General features: G+C 35.1%; 1 protein-coding gene across 3 annotated transcripts in view; it reads right to left on the minus strand.

Annotated features, from left to right (window-relative positions):
- The window catches only part of ATPCL (ATP-citrate synthase), a 555,953-nt gene that overhangs the window by 270,087 nt on the left and 267,735 nt on the right, over positions 1-18,131 (minus strand). For all 3 annotated transcript variants that reach the window (XM_090394661.1, XM_090394662.1, XM_090394663.1), the window contains exon 13: positions 11,912-12,063. In XM_090394661.1, coding sequence (XP_090250787.1) covers positions 11,912-12,063 — 152 coding nt within the window. The remainder of the gene's footprint in view (positions 1-11,911; positions 12,064-18,131) is intronic.

Consider the following 18,131-nt stretch of genomic DNA (forward strand, 5'->3'; position numbering starts at 1 on the left):
ACACCATGATAGCTGAGAATTCTACATTCTTAAGATATCAAGTGTAACACTACTATTATAACTGTCTTAACCACTACACCGAACTTCTACTACGAATCATCTACATCAACGCCATCTACCGCCCATCACAACCACAACTAATATTTTTTGTCTGTAAATTGCATATGTTCTGAAGGGCTGATTTGTCCGTATGCGGGATGAAAAACCCGAGTTTCCGGGAGAAAACGTGTGTGTGTGTGTGTGTGTGTGTGTGTGTGTGTGTGTGTGTGTGTGTGTGTGTGTGTGTGTGAAGGGAAGGGGGGGGGTCCTTCTATGAACACTTGTCAGTGGCCAAGGATGTAAACTGGGATATCAAAATATTAGTGTTACACATAATTTGGGAAGTTTCATACAACCATATTTTTTCAAATTAGGCTGATTTTAAAGAGCAGCAGCAGCAGATTCTAAAAATAGTCTTTCTCTTCTAAATTTACTGTGATGGACATGGTGGCCTTTTTCTGATCGATTCTGTGATCTGTACTGGAAAGAGAAAATTGGAGAAAGATAATCATGCTCCATTACAGTAAATTTAGAAGAGAAAGACCGTTTTTAGAATCTGGTGATGCTGTTAAAAATCAGCCTAATTCGAATAATATGATCGCATAAAATCAAATTCCTGACATATACCTACAGCGGGAGTACAAGATCATTATGATAGTACAACATGTAAAGTTACATCATTACTCTTCCAATTAACAATTTTCCAAAGCGATAAGCCTGTTATTTGTCAACATTCCAATATTATCAGATCTTATATTTCGGTCTTCTAAGGAAATTTTTGCTGTATCAATCCACCTACATCTTGCTCTTCCTATGGGTCTTTTTCCTGCCAACCAGGCAAAGAACACTTGTTTAGCTAATCTTTCTTTTCCCATTCTGTTTTAGTGGTCATACCACCTGAGATTAGCTCTGATAACACATTCCTGAATGCTAAGAATGTCAAGTTATTTCCTAATATCCTTATTTTTTAATACGATACTGCCATTGATGCCATATGTTCAGTCCCCTAATCTTTCTCAGGACTCTCATATCTGTGATCTACTGTCTTTAATCAAGAGTTTTATTTTTAACCCAGCTCTCAGATCTATAAGTTAAAACTGGTTTGAACACTGTCTTGTATATAGCTAGTTTAGTGTTTTGGCAAATCTCTTTCTTATTCCATATAAATTTATTCAGATGACTTCCTGCCATACCAGCTAATGCTAATTCTGCTGTCTATTTCCAAATTTAATTTGCCATCTTCACTAAAAAGTGTGCCCAAATAGCTGAAATGTTTTACTTGTTCTATAGGTTCTCTATTCAAGATACAATTGATGTTTTCAAAGTTTCTGCTATTTCCATCGTCTTTGTCTTTTTAATGCTGGTTTTCATATCAAATTTATTACAGCAGTTATTCAATTTGGTCAGGGAATCCTGCAGACTTGTCCTGGATTTATTTAGGAGTAAAACATCTTCAATTTTAATATTAGGTTCATTACTGCTTTCCTTCATGATGTGATCCATATAGATGGTGAATAATAGTGGAAATAATGTACACTCTTGTTGCACACCTGACTTAACATCAAACTCTCTTCCTGTATCTCCTTCAATCTACATGTAACTGCTGATTTACAACTCAAATAGAGACTATGTATGGCTTGATATAATGTCACATATAACAGAATAGGGTCCCACATGACTTCTGCAATTTCTTGACAAAGAGAAATCAGAGGAATACTAAATAATTTACAAAAAGTCTTCCAGCCCCAATGGCATCTCTCCAATAGTACTCAAACATTATGCTCTGGAACTAACACTATATAATTTCTACAATCTTTTTTTTTACTGTGCTGGCACTTATTCCAATGTGTAGGAGCTAGCATATCCAACCTATGTCAAATAAAGCAGATAAAAGTCTGCCATCCAACAACCGACTGATCACTACCACACGAACCCTAACCAAAATAATAGAGAAAGTTACTGAAAGTCAACTTCTCCACTACTTAGATGCCTTCCAGTTGATGAGACCACATGTATACATTCTGGTACTCTAGATGCACAGGAGACTTCTTTGCCTATATCACCAAGCACTGGATATAAGCGACTGAAAAGCATGAAGAAACATGCTATCACTCTTGACATTTCAAGAGCACATGATCGTGTCTTGCATTCAGGCATGCTCAGCAAATTGATATCCTTTGGTCTACCTACCACACTGTAAAAAAATGGATAGCAAGCTTTCTAAATAATCATTCATTGTGTCATGGTGGATAGCTTCCTCTCTTCAAGGTTCTCCACTAATGCAAGAATGCCTCATATTACAATGACAACAGACAAACTGAGTTTGTAATGACTGTTCGTTTTTTTCTTAGTCTTTCATACGCTTCTCAAAAATAAAGTTCTGAATCCGAAATTTAGGAGGTAAAAGGAACAGAAGACAGATTTACTAAAATAAAGAGACAAAAGGCTTCACTTTGGCGATGCAAACTATCTAAATTAAGTGGATATTAAATCCAACATCTCGTGGAAAGGCTTAGACGTTGGTTATGCATTTTTAACTAAGTATTTTAAGGAAATTACAACATCATTAAGATATACATTAAAATAAATTTTAATATACTTCAATATTTCGGCAACGTCACGTTGCCATTTTCAAGAAACTTAAGTACAAGACACATGCACGCAGGCACGACAAACAGTAAATGAAGAAGAAGCAGGAAGCTATTATTCTAGGGCACCATCATATGTGGTGCCCTAGAGGGCACCACATATGATGGTGCCCTCTAGCGGGCAATATTGGTATTCTTGGGCGAGACCTTCAGCCCAATCGCCCAAGAATACCAACATTGCCCACTAGAGGGCACCATCAGGACTTTAGGAGAAATAATAGCTTCCTGCTTCTTCTTCATTTACTGTTTGTCGTGCCTGCGTGCATGTGTCTTGTACTTACGTTTTTTGAAAATGGCAACGTGACGTTGCCGAAATATTGAAGTATATTAAAATTTATTTTAATGTATATCTTAATGATGTTGTAATTTCCTTAAAATACTTAGTTAAAAATAAATCCAACATCATTTCAAAGCTGAATACAGAAACTATAAAAGTTTCGTGAGGAAATTGACCAGAGACCTAGCGGGAATACACCGTCACCATAATACGAGTTACCCTCGCCGAACCTAATAGGAAAGTACAACCACTAAAAGTGTTTTGGCTGTTTATTTTAGTAAAATTTTATGCACGGACTGAGAGTTCACATACGAAAAATACACCTCTCCAACGCTTCGAGTTCCTTAGCACAGAGTTTTTGCTCTCTAGGTTTCTACCTAGTCTCTGACAAAAACCAATGAGTTTGAAACAGCTATCAGACTAGTGAAACCTTATAATGAACCAATAAAAGGCAATATAGATGCTTTTAGAGGTTGTGCTTTCCTATTAGGTTCAGCAAGGGTAACTTGTAGTATGGCAACGGTGTAATCCCACTAGCTCTCTGGTCAATCTCCGCACAAAACTTTTATGGTTTCTGTATTCGGCTTTGAAATGATGTTGGATTTAATATCCACTTAATTTAGATAGTTTTGCATCTCCGAAGTGATTGTCTCTTTATTTTAGTAAATAAAAAAGAAACTTCGAATTATATAGTGTACAAATTCAATATAGTACTAATAATTCTAATCATGCTCAAGGGTCAAAGCTATATAACTGAAAGTAGACCTCCACATAGCCTTTAAAGGAATGCGACCAGGGCTTCTGACCTAATGCCCAATCCTCACCTTCTCATGATGCAATAGTCCAAGTGAGATCTTATCAAGGCCTTGTAAAGAGGCAAAATAACATCCTTATCTTTACATGTGAATGTTCGTTTCATCATTGCAATTAACTTTTGATAATTGCAATGATGTTTATTTTAGTAAATGATGCAATTTTGTATTTGCAACTTTTGCCACATGGCCCCTAAACTTCAACTTCCTATCTATTAACATTCCAAGATCCCTAGCCTCATCAGTTTCTTCTAGCCTGATCCCACCAATATAATACAACATTGGATATCTAATTATGCCGAAGTGAAGGACTTTAAATTTACGCACATTGAACTGACACCCATTTTCCCAAGCTCACAATTCCAGCCTATTCAAATCATTCTGCAAGTACTGCATATCAGCAATATTCCTGATTACCCTACCTATCTTTGCATCATCAGTAAATAGCTGTATGTTGCTTGTCAAATCCTTTCCAAAATCATTAATGCATAGATTGAATAACAGTGGACCAAGCAATGATCCTTGTGATACACCACTGATTACCTTAAATCTTGCAGATTCACATCCCCCATATACCACTTTTTGATATCTGTCAGTCAGCCATCCTCTTATCCATACTAATATTCTATAATTCTAACCCATATTCTCCAATTTATGCAACAGTCTACCATGCTGTATTCTGTCAAAAGCCTTAGCAAAATCCAAAAGTATCACGGTGTATCCATTCCCCTTGTCTACATCAATGGTAACATTGTAAAATGTGAGCAAGTTGCTAAAACCTTCCATTAGTAAACTCATGTTGTTCATTGCAAAGTAGAGATTCATTGTCAACCCATTTCTGAATGCAAGCCCTAACCAATTTTTCCAAAATCTTCACCACCACTCCTGAGATACTAATTGGCTGATAGTTGGATACATCGGTCTTTGCACCACCCTTGTGCAATGGAATTACCATACATTCCCTCCATTCCTGCAGAATCTTTCCTGTTCTGAGACTCATATTAAACAGCCTGGTCTTAGGAATGGCCAGTTCAGCTGAGCACTCTTTTAGTACATGTGCTGATATTCCATCAGTCCCTATTGCTGAATTCTTATTCAATTTGTGCAACAGCTCTAAAACCTCGGCCTCACCCACCTGCGTTTCTTCATCTAGTGAAGAAGTAACAGTAGTTCAATGTTGCATTCACCAGGTTGATAGCTTTTAACAAAATGGGTACACATTAACTGAACAACCTCTTCTGAATCTCTAACCCTCTGCCATCTCAATTTATAAGAGTTATTCTTTTATATTCATTCTTTCTTTTACTTGCAGCATATCGATAGAATTCATGTAGATTGGCTTTAGCAAACGCAGAGTCAGTTTCTTTTCATACTCAGACTTTGCTTTCCATACAACAGTTGTGACTATTCTAGCCTGCTTCTTATAATGTTCATAATGGACGTCATCCTTATGCAAACTGTATTCCTTCCACATCGTCCTTATGAATCACTTGCTTAATAAGATTACACATCCAGTTGATTCCCTCTATTTATTCTTCGAACTCTTGGGACACATTCTGATATCACATCATTTAAGTATTGTTTAATTGCTTCCCATGCACTGTCAATATTCTTTCCATCCAGCAACCGATCCCATTCAACTGAACTCAGTATACACCTCAGTTGGTCATAATTTCCTGCTTCGTAGTTCAGCATGTAACCTTTTCTGAAGGGAACATTCATAAACTTAGTCATTTCCCAAGTGAGTACCACATGATCACTATCACCAACTAGGAGCAGAATAGTTATGTCTTTAACTGAAATGCCCTCTAACACTATAATCAAATCTAACACTCTTTGCACTCGAGTACCTTCTGTCACATACTGCTTGAGGAAGTTGTCCCACAACAGCTCAATAAATGCATTTTCATTCTTCTCATGAGATTCTAATGCTACCCAATCAATATTTGGATAATTAAAGTCTCCCGTTATGATTACTATTTTCTTGCTCATCTTTTCTATTTGGTGATGCATTTCTTCATCACTAGCAACTGATCCACCAGGTCTGTAACAACGCCCTACTATGTAATTGATCTTATTAGATTCCACCTCACACCCGATGGCTCTAAACTCAGTGCCACATGAAATATTGTCAGTGGTAGTATGACAATCATAGGTCTCAACTCTAACTGGATTCAAGTCATCTGATATCATTAGCAACCCACTCCTCTCCTATCCTGTCCTGTCTATAAGATAGGAGAGGAGGGGATACAGTATTCCTAAAAATATTGTACCCTTGACACTTGATAAAAGTTAGGTCTGATTCTGATAGCTAGGTCTTAACTAATACCTATACAATCTGAGGTCGCAACATATTGACTGAGGCAACAAACTATACCAGTTTGTTTCTGATTCTCCTAGCATTCGTGTATGAACATAATAATCTACCTGTTTGTTCTTTTGTATTGTCTTGTCTCCAGTCTGCCTGACACAGCTGGACAATTTCAGATCTCTATTTTCTAATGCCTTTTACATGTAGACATCTTTGCACACATTTGATGGGTCTGAACTGGATGAACTAACCCGAAGTCGTTCTCTGCTCGTGAACGTTTCCATGACAAAGCCCATTCACGTCATTAACACAGCTGCATAACATTGTTGCTCTTACACTTACATTCACAACATTCCTCTCTTTGTAATTCAGTTTCCCTGACTCTGTGTCAGGTCTCATACCAATTATTAGTTTTTCTAGACTCCTGATACCAAACCCATTCAGGTATAGATATCCTTCTTCCTAATTCATTTTGATTATATGGAGGTAAAAGTAAGACATTAGTAAGAACATAGAAAATAAATAGCTCTCATAGTACCCATATATAAAAATGAAAATAAAATTGAATGTGAGAATTACAAAGGTCTCTCTCTACTGAGTGTTCCTGGTAAGATTTATGTCAGTATATTTGAGAAAAGGTTGAGAAGGATTGTGAAAGAGAAGCTAGGTAAAAAACAAGTCGGATTCAGGTCAAATAGAGGCTGTCAGGATCCGATTTCCACTTTACGACAAATAGTTGAGAAATCATGAGAATGTAACAAAGATCTGTATTTAAGTTTTGTAGATCTGGAAAAGGCATATGACAAGGGGCCAAGTGAAAATCTCTTCAAAATGCTTACCTATATCTTACAAATAGGTAAGAAATCATGGGAATATTGCAAAGATCTGTATTTCAGTTTTATTTGATTTATAAGTCAGCATTTAGAATTGAAGGAAATACAGGAAGATGGTTTAATGTTAAATCTGGTGTCAGACAAGGATGTACATTATCCTCTCTGTTATTCATTACCTATATGGATCACATTATGAAGTGGTACTAAGCATGATATCAAAATTGGAGATGTTAATGTCAGCTCTTTGCTTTATGTTTGTTTCACTGAAAAACACTGACCAGGCATGCAATCAGGAATACATATCCATACTTGAACTAGAAAAAGTCATTAAAAGCCTGAAATGTGAAAAGGCAGGAGTAGATGATATTTGACCAGAAAAACTCAAGTATGGAGGTACAAAAGTCCTGCAGTGAATAGTTCAGAAGGAATGGACAGAGGGATGGATTCCAGATGATTCGAAGAGACCTCTCATGGTATCCATATTCAAAGAGGGAAGTAAAAGTGAATGTGAGAATTAAAGAGTTATTTCTTTACTGAGTGTTCCTAGTAAGATTTGTGCAAGTATACTTGAGAAACGGTTGAGAAGGATTGTGGAAGTGAAGCTTGGTATCACAAGTTGATTTCAAATAGTTGCTGTAAGGATAAGGTTTTCACTTTATGACAGATAGGTAAGAAATCATGGGAATATAGCAAAGATCTGTATTGAAGTTTTGTAGACTATATAAGGCATATGACAAGGTGCCAAGTGAAAAGCTCTTCAAAATGCTATAGTTATGTTGTCAAAGGAAAATTATATTAAGCAATATTTCTTCTTTATTGATTGAATTTAACATCAAATTAAAATATGGTTTGATGTTAAATCTGGTGTCACTCAAGGATGTATATTATCTCCTCTGTTATTTATTATCTATATGGATAACATTACGAAAGAAAGTGGTATTAAACCTGATATCAAAATTGTTATAATTGTTAACAATTATGTTAAAAGTGTTAATCTCAGCTCTTTACTTTATGCAGATAATGTTATGCTTCTAAATCCAGTACAATTCTGCAAGACTCCCTGACTGAATTGAATAACTGTTGTAATAATTTTGTTATGAAAATCAGCAATAACAAGACAAAGACAATGAAAGTAGGTAGAAACATTGAAAATATCAACTGCATTGTGAATGGAGAACCTTTAGAAAAGTAAAACATTTCAGCTACTTAGGCACAATTTTTAGTGAAGATGATAAATTAAATATGGAAATAGACAACAGAGTGTGGTAGGAAGTCAACTGAATAAATTTATATGGAATAAGAGAGAAATTAGGCAAAACACTGAATTACCTATATAGAAGATATTGTATTCAGACCAATTTTAACTTATGGATCTAGAGAATAGAGACTGCAGATATGAGAGTCCCAAGAAAGATTGGGGTGGGGGCATGAACAGATGGCATCAATGGCAATATATTAAAAATGGGGATATTAGAAAAGAACTTGATATTGTTGACATACATGAATGTGTTAGCAGAACTAATCTCAGGTGGTATGGTCACTTAAATAGGAGAGGAAAAATTAACAAAAAATGGGAGAGGAAAGATTAACAAAACAGGTGTTCTCTGCCAGGATGCAGGGGGAAAAAAAAGATCCAAAGGAAGACCAAGATATAGGTGGATTGGTACAATAAAAAGTACCTTAGAAAATAGAAATATGAGATCTGATAAATTTGGAGTGTTGACAGATAACAGATTGATCTGGAGGAAAATTGTTGATAGAAAGTTAGTAATGATGTAAATTTTTCATGTTGTACTATCATAATATCCTGTACACCCCTTGAGGGTACATGTCAGGGAATTTGATGATAATGATTAAGTCTATCTACACTCCTTAAAAATCAAATGTAGAATAATTGTGGCAAAAAAACATGAACCAAATTATACTACCAGTAACCTACTTTGAATGCAAGCTGTTCAAAAGATGTAAACAAGAAATGATTAAATTTCCATCTCTAAGCTTTAAGGAGAAAAACTAAAGAAAGCTTAGAGCAGAACTGTGAATTCAGGAAATAATTTCAGAAAAAATGGATGACAGCAATTCCAGGTTCACAAAAACACAAAATATAGCCTGTACGTGTGTTTGAGGTGAAGCTTTGAGAGTGAGTGAGTGTGCGTACACGCATACTGTAACCTGAGAACTCAGACAAATATGTAAGGCTAATTATCACAGAATTAGAAATAAAGGGACTCAATTCATTGTGAATTAAACTAGTCACTTTCACATATGACTATGGCAAACACTATTATAGTGAAACCACAATAACAAACTGCAAGCAGTTTGCCCTAGCCAAAACTCCATAGAATCACTGCTAATCTCAGAGAAATTCACTTACTGTTCTGATCTTTGAAAGTTTAATATAGAAAGAACTGATTATTTTCATCTCAATGAAAAAAAAATTTACACTATAGATTGAATTATGATTGTCAAAAAATGAAGAAAATATTTATGGTGCTTGAAAGGAATGATAAAATCTTTAATTTGATTATAAGAGGAACAAAAATGTATAAGTAATAGCAAATTATTCTGGTGCTAGCATAAGATCTAGAGAAAAACAATCAGAAACAAGTCAAAACAAAACATACATTAAAATTATATACTGCGGTTCACAGCATATGATCTAAACTGAAAAACATTATACTAGAAATCTAAAATGACATGCAAATGATTTATGTTTTTGCCTCTAGAGCAGGACTACTGGATTATTTACCCCCCCCCCCTTCTTAATATGATGTACAGCAACGTACTTGATTAATGCGCCTCCGATTAGTATGTCCTTTTTTTTCTGTACCCAAATTTGATTATTGCGACTATATACTCATGCATCTTAAAAATAAATGTTACAGATTAAAAAAAAAAAAATTATCTATACATTTTTATACGGCTAACTATTTTAAAAAATCACTCACCAGGATGAAATAATTTAGTTACCAATTTAAAACATTTTACAAATGTTATTTTTAATAGCATACAGTACTACACTAGTTCCATGTACACTACTGTTCCAAATTTGCTGATCATATCTCATGTCTCCTTCGCAATTGTTTTTCCTTACTTTTTTATTTTAAAGTATTTTTCCAACCTCTAATCATGAGTAAAAGAATTAGTGAGCAAAAAAGTGGAAGTGTGAAAAAGATTTGAAAAGTAATCTAGTTGTAAGAAAAACTTGAAATATTAAAGAAAAATAAACAAGGCAAGTCCAGAGCAAACATAGGACAAGAACACAAAAATGGGTGAATCAACTATAAGAGCAATTTTAAGCAAAGCTGCTGAATACAAAGAGAAGGTAAGACGACTCAAGTTGATCGTGCATGCACTCGAAATCAAAGTATTATAATGATTGAATTAGAGAGACTTCTTTCTACATGGATCAAAGATTTGCAACCAAAAATGGATCCCGCTAAGTACTGACCTTATTAAATCAAAAACATTAAGTCTCTTTGCAACCTTGAAAGAAACGGCTATCAATGATGGAAAAGAAAAAGAATTCTACTCTAGTACTGGGTGGTTGGAGCATTTCAAAAAGAGAAATAACCTATATAATGTTCTAATCACAGGTGAAGCTGCAAGTGCAGATAAGGAGGTGGTCACAAATTATCCAGAGAATTTGAAGAAAATTGTGAAAGAAGGGAGGCTATTGTGACCAACAAATATTTAATGTTGATGAAACCGGCCTTTTTCGGAAGCAAATGCCAAGACTTTTCTTGCAAAATCAGAGAAATCTCAGCCTGTTATAAAGTTGCAAAGTTGAATGAAATTACCGCTAGCAATATGTGAGCCATTTGGATGCACGTTCTTCCACATTGTGCAAATGATTTTAGAGGCTTTTCAAATGAAATGGATAATGTTGTTGACGAAAATGCCAACATCGGGCATGAACTGGGTTTTGATGAGATTGACAATGATAGCATCCAAGAGTTAATTCAATCTCATTCTGAGGAACTGAGTGATTACGACCTGCTAAATTTAGATGCACAGCCAGAAGATCCTGAAGAATATGAAGCAAATTTAATCAGACAAGCCCAAAGAGATTTCCCAGGAACAATCTGAAAATATTTTTCATACAATTGAAGTTTTTAAGCAGCAATGATTAGAGGCTGACCCTGATGAAGAGAGAGAGAAGCAGTAAAATTTGCAGAAGTAGTAGAAGAGGCAATACAGCCATACTGCCAGTTGTATGATAACAAGAAAGAGAATGCCCGCCAAACTATGTTAGTTGAATTCTTTGTTAAGAAGTAGAATAATAACTTTCTATTTTATCATCTTTCGGCTTCATGGTTTTCCTATAACTAGGCCTCGAGATATATCCTGATTCTTAAAAAAAATTAAGGGTCAAAAAAGAAATGTAAGGAACGAATTATACTTTTTCCCATAGGTTATATTTGATTAGTACATTTTCAATTAATGCACCTGTTTTAAAGAATGCATTAATTGAGTGATTGCTGTACTATAGGTTTACTAACTATCATGGGCAGGATTGCCATGAAATGTCATGTTTCTCCCAATACAACAAGCCAGTTTTATGTCATCATGAATCACATTAAATTTAACATTGACAATGCAACAGTACTCTATTCTATAGATGAAAACTATTTTGCATAATAAGTGGCTATTAGCTCATCCTATCCATTTTTTTTTCCTGTTGTGGTTTAGGCTTTTCAGTTATAGGTTCTAAAACCTAAAAAATGGGCATAAAGTGCAGGTCCAACAGGAATCTTAACTTATACTATATATATATATATATATCGTCTAGCAAAAATTTTTAAGTAATCCTTTCACTGTAACTTGGTAAAAGGATTTCTACTGATAGATTAACATGTGCAGCATAACAAATGAAATATTTACTGACAGTGAGCAAGAAGTTCTCATTAGCTGACAGTGTTACTTAAAATATATAAAGTATATTTTGTATTTGCATGAAACCTAGTTACAACTAGTAAATAGGAAATTACCTGTCTCATTCCACCTGGCAATAAAAAGTTTGCTGTTGTAACATTTGGCTCAGGCATATCTGGAACTGCTTGTTTTCCCATTGCCATTGCCACAATTGCTGTCATGTGTGTTTCAGGACCAAACACGTGAATAGGAACACCCAGAGTACTACCTGAGTATACATAAAGTAGAAAATATTAAGTAATTCATTCATACATGAGATCCAATAATAAGGCAAGATAACACAATTGATTTTATTATAGAATACAGCCAATAGCAACACTTGGTTAGCTCCAATTCTCTCATTAGTAATGTTTTTCTGTTAAAATTGTTTTAATCTAGTATAGTATCTGATGTGTTTGTCAGAGAAATGGAGCTAAAAATATCATATATAAAACAATGTTAAAATAACATTTTTTTTTTTTTTTTTTTTTTTTAGGGAGGGATAACAGTCCTACATTTCTTTCTACACACAAAATTTTTACATTTCCATACAGAACCACCTCAAAAGATTACATTACAGTACTTCCAGTTCAGTGAGAGGAGTAAACAGTCACAGTATCTAGAATGCTAACAAAATCCAAATGATGATATGTATTTACTACATACAATTAAAAATACAAAAAATAATGAAAATAGAAAAAAATCCTTAGCCCATCCATGGTACTATAATGTACTATAAATATACAACCTTTGGTGGGTGAGAGTCATAAAAACTTTGTGCTGCTAAGGAACCAATGTCATATACAACACAAGCTTCACCTTTGCTGGAGAAATGTGAACACACACCATGTATGGGTAGACTGAAGTAGTGTATAACTGCCTCCTTCATCCCTCTTCATCAAGCTAGTAATTCTTCAGTATACCCCACCCACTTTTTTTTTTTTTTTTTTTTTTTTGTCATCATCATCCTTTCAGGGATTTGGGCACAGTGTCCTGTTCTGGTCTCATTCTATCTTTTGCTTGGTCATCTCTGATTTCTGTCATATTCCCATTAGGATGGTTGGTAATCAATCTTCCACTTGGTTGCTCAGGTTCCATTGTTCACCACATGGAGGCTAGAGTTGGATTGGGAAGGAGATGCTAGGTGATCCTGCTTGAGAGGATCATATTGTGCAGCCATCTCCTTTGAACTCCTCATTTTTTTGTATTTGTAGCATTTCGATAAGATGCTCTGAAACATATCATATCATCCCAATGGTTTACTAATTGGTTTACACCCCATTGGTGTGTCTAAGCTGTGTGTTTGTGGGTGTCTTTTGTTTTGAGCTGTATATGCTTTCAGCTATTTAACTGTTTCCCCCCACTCATGATACAAATATTAGTATGCAAATGTGCAAGGTGTGGTTCAAAGTTCTGAGATAATTAATATAAACAACAATTAATAAATATTCCATGCCAACTGGGATCAATATTAAAAATATTGAATCATATTAAAAATGAAGATATCAGAAAGGATCGTGATGTTGTTAGCATTCAGGAATGTGTAAGCAGAGTTAATCTAAGGTGGTATAACTACTTAAACAGAATGAGTGAGGAAAGGTTAGCAAAATAGGCATTTGATGCCAAGATAGCAAGAAAGAGACTCAGAGGAAGACCAAGATTTAGGCAGATTGATTCAGTTAGAATGCCTTAGAAGCATGAAATGTTAGATATGACAATATTTAGGTGCTGACAAATAATAGACTAATTTGGAATGAAATTGTTGATAGGAGATTAACAATAAATTTAATTATCTAATGCTGTCATAGCAGCCTGAACATCTCTTGAAGGTACATATCAGAAAATTGATGATGATGATGACAATGCTAATTTTAGGTTAAACTTACAACTTGACTCCTCCTTGATTGATGCCATCCAGAATGCCTTTTATGGAATGCAGTTCAGCTCATTTGTAACTGCAACTCATTTAGTGTTTGAAATGACAACCTTTTAATGAAAATTTCAGTTTTGGGAAAAGAAAATAATTGGCTGGAGCATGGTCTGGTGAGAAGGGCAGTGACTTTCCTGCTTGAAAAAATTGCTTCACAACTGCAGCATTGTATGAAGGTGTGTTGTTGTGAAGCAGGAAGCAATCACTGAATTGGTACAAAATGCCAGTCTAACTTAATTCATTCTTTGCAGTAAGTGACGCAAAACGTCTTTATTAAATATTACACTGACTTTTTGGCCATTAGGAACAAACTCGCAATGAATAGCTCCTTCCATCAAAAAAAGTTGATGAGCATCATTTTCACTTGAGATTTTTCAAAACACGGCTTCTCAGGTTTGATGATTTTTTTTTCTCCCACACCTACACATAACATTCTGTCGCTTCATTGTAGGATCATACAGAAAACACTATGTTCAACATTTCTGCAATCATTTTAAGACATGTAGTGGTCCTTATTCTAATAGACAGCTAAGAGATTGCACATTCTCATTTATATATGCTGTTAAGGGTGGCTATTTCTAGCATCATCTTTCACAGCCCCACCCCCTTATGGAAGCAACTGTACTGTCTGTACACATCAGCACAGCTCAATGCTTCACTGCCATAAGCATTTTATATCATTTTAAGTGTTGTTTGTACAGCACTTTTACCTGTCTTTACACAGAACTTTATTGCTACTCTCTGCTCCTCAATTACTTGAGTTACAACAAATAAAAACCTTCACTCATGAAAAAGCACATTAACAACTGCCAAATACAGGATATTGATACTTGAATGAACACATGATAGTCAAAGGTTCACTATAAATATTTCAAGTATAGGTTCACTATAAATATTTCAAGTATCAACCAACAGATAATTCACACAGTGCTCTTGTGGTAATATTAGTTTAAAAATTTCTTGAGCCAACACTTAACAGGAAGTCCTAATATTTTTGCAGTAGACACTGATTTTCAAGACCATCTTATTTTGAATGACAGTGTAGATGGGTTCCCCCTTCCCATCTTTCAATAACCAATAACACTTTATCCTTCCCATAATGCACAGCAATATAGATGTACACAAATTTTCCCTTATGGGATACTAAGGCAACTGATGTAAGTCGGTAGCCTTCTACATACAAGTAGACTTGTGAAAATACTTCAAGCACAACCATTATTTGCATTTGTACACTTGGATATAGATTAAAACAATATAATTTAATGTCAAGTATAATATATTTGACATTAAATTAGGGTGCGTATATAAGGTTGGATATCTGGAAGGAGACCTCCACATGACCTTTTGGAGAATGCATAGAACCAACCAGGGCTTCTTACCTGATGTCCATCCTCACCTTCTTGTGGTACATGCTGTTGGGTATCTGAACAAGGATGGGCTGACAATTTGGGATTTAGCCAACCAAATTGCATTTTTACTAGCTTCAACCATAACTCAAAATGATGGTACAACATGGTAGAATTTTGTGACAGCTGGGACGTCGGCGAGCTAAACAAAAACTCCATTGTTTTCAACAAGGAACAAGGGAAAACAGTAAAAAAATAGCTAGCTACTGGAACAAATCCAAATCCCAACTCAACATCAGCAGTGTCAAGATTGGCACCATCAACATAAGAAGCATCAGGGGGAAAAAAATGGAACTAGCAGAAGAATAGGATAAGTACCAAATTGACATAATAGGTGTTACTGAAACAGAGAAGACAAAAACAGGTGAAATCTTTCTAAGCAACAAATATAAGATGTTATATTCAGGAAATAACAACCAGAAAAATGAAGTAGGTATAATATTAAACACTAAATATGAGGATGAACTTCTTGAATATCAGGAAATATCAAGTAGAGTAACGTGGGCTAAAATCAGAATTGGAACCGGACAATGAGTTATTTGTGCTTATGGTCTCAAAAGGTTCTAATAAAAAAAGAAATGGAGGAATTTTTCAAGGCATTAGAAAAGACAGTTGACACAATGAAAAAGGAAAGTTTCCTACTGTGTTAGAAGGAAACTTTTTCCTTCTAACACAGTAAAACACATGGAACCTCTCTCTCTTAATTCTAATTAAATCTAGCAACTTAAATTTTTTGTTATGCAGTCGTTACAATATCTACCTTAAGGCTCACACAGATTCGAGTTTAATGAGTTGTGCATTAGACTGAGAAATCAGGCAAGTTATTTAAACAAGAAAACAATTTATTTAACATCAATGAAATGTACAATGGGTCAGTTTTAAGTACTAAGTAAATTAGCTTCTATGCTTCAAATCACAACTAATGACTACATTTACAATTTAGCCCGTCATAATCAATTCTAGTAAGACCACGAGTCTATAATTTTCTCTCGTTAAACTTGATAATACTCAGATCAATTTTTACATAACATTCTGCAGGTTTAGGCAATAGTAATAACATTAAATACATGATGTTTCACCTTAAATTTTAGCCAGACCTTCTCTCACATATAACAAAATACTTCAAATATCAGCATAAGGCCTAAAGTATCACTATAAAACAAGTCCCTTAATTAAATCACCATCATAATCTTCTTATTTCTAGCTAAACAAAGGAAAGATCTTACTTTGAACAGATGTCTGGTCCTTTCTGAATGATCCCTGAAATCATTTCCTTCTATTACCGTCCGACTTTAACACTGCACTCAGGTACCTTCTCCGGGATTTGTAAGATCTCCTCTGAACATCAGGAATTTGGAGGCATGAAAATCCGATATCTAATTTCTTCTAAGACAACTTAACTTAGTTGTCTCTCTCTTCTAGCATCTACCATCTGGAATGCAGGTCTCCGATGGCTATTACAAATCATTTCCAAAGATGTTATCAAAGCTCTGCTACCGTAATGTACGTTGTATCATCGTACCTCTCGACTCAGGCCTCGTCAACTTCTGGAACTCATAACATCAGGTCAGATTCCCACATGACCCCGAAAGTTCTCGCTGACCCAGGACTGGACGAACTAACTCCACGAACTGCTCTGCCAGGAACCAAACGGAACTCTCTTTCTTGGCATCACAACCCGCTATTTATCTGGCTCCGATGACCTTGGGGTTCACTTATGTCATCACTCCTTGGTACTTCGGTGGTCTGCACCCACCACCCTTCTCGGTTGTTGCATTCAGACGAGAAACCCCAGCGCACTATGACCCTCAAGGTTGCCCCAGGTCATTTGTTAATACCTTAATCCGTCTAGAATTACCGGTGACTAAGAGGTTTCTTTAGACACAGTTAATCTTACACTTATTTTTCTGTTCTTTTACAAAACCCTTTGAGGTGACAATATTCAGTAATATACAAAAAAATATTATTTCCAAATTAAAAATTTCTCTATTTATCCACAAGCATTTTTAGTGAATTTTGCTTACCAATAAAATTGGTATACAAGAGGTTTTTGAATAAAGTTCTTTGAATGCACGATTTTACACCAGCTTTGTTGATTTTGTTATCTATTTCCATATTAAATTTGCCATCTTCAAAAAAAAAAAAAAAAAACGTGCCTAAGTAGTTGAAATGTTTTACTTCTTCAATGGGTTCTCCATTCACAATACACTTGATATTTTCAATGCTTCTGCTTATTTTCATTGTCTTTGTCTTGTTATTGCTGACCTTCATACTATATCTATAAATTTACTCAGGGAATCTTGCAGACTTGTAGCATATTTATTTAGAAGTATAACTTCATCCACAGAAAGCAAAGAGCTCACATTAACATCTCCAATTTTGATATCAGGTTTAATACAACTTTCCTTCATAATATAGATAATGAATAACAAGAGAGGATAATGTACATCCTTGTCTGACACCAGATTTAACATTAAACCATCTTCCTGTATTTCCTTCAATTCTAACGGCTGACTTATAAATCAAATAAAGAATAAATATTGCTTGATATAATGTCCCGCTGACACCATACAACTGTAGGCAATTTTAATAGCTTCTCTCTTGGCACCTTGTCATATGCCTTTCCCAGATCTATTTGTCATAAAGTGAAAATCTGATCCTGGCAGCCTCTATTTGGCCTGAATCCAACTTGTTCACCTTTCTTTCACTTTCACAATCCTTCCCAACCTTTTCTCAAGTATACTGACATAAATCTTACCAGGAACACTCAGTAGAAAAATACCTTTGTAATTCTCACATTCAATTTTATTTCTCTTTTTATATATGGGTACTATGAGAGCTCTACTCCAATTATCTGGAATTTTCCCTGTGTCCAGGCCTTCTGAGCTATGCAGTGCAGCCACTGTAAGACTTTTATACCTCCATACTTGAGCATTTCTGGTCGAATATCATCTACTCCAG

The sequence above is a fragment of the Typopeltis vanoorti genome, chromosome 6 (assembly GCF_054136105.1).
Source record: "Typopeltis vanoorti isolate ZY-2024b chromosome 6, IOZ_Tvanoo_1.0, whole genome shotgun sequence".
Lineage (NCBI taxonomy): Eukaryota > Metazoa > Arthropoda > Arachnida > Uropygi > Thelyphonidae > Typopeltis > Typopeltis vanoorti.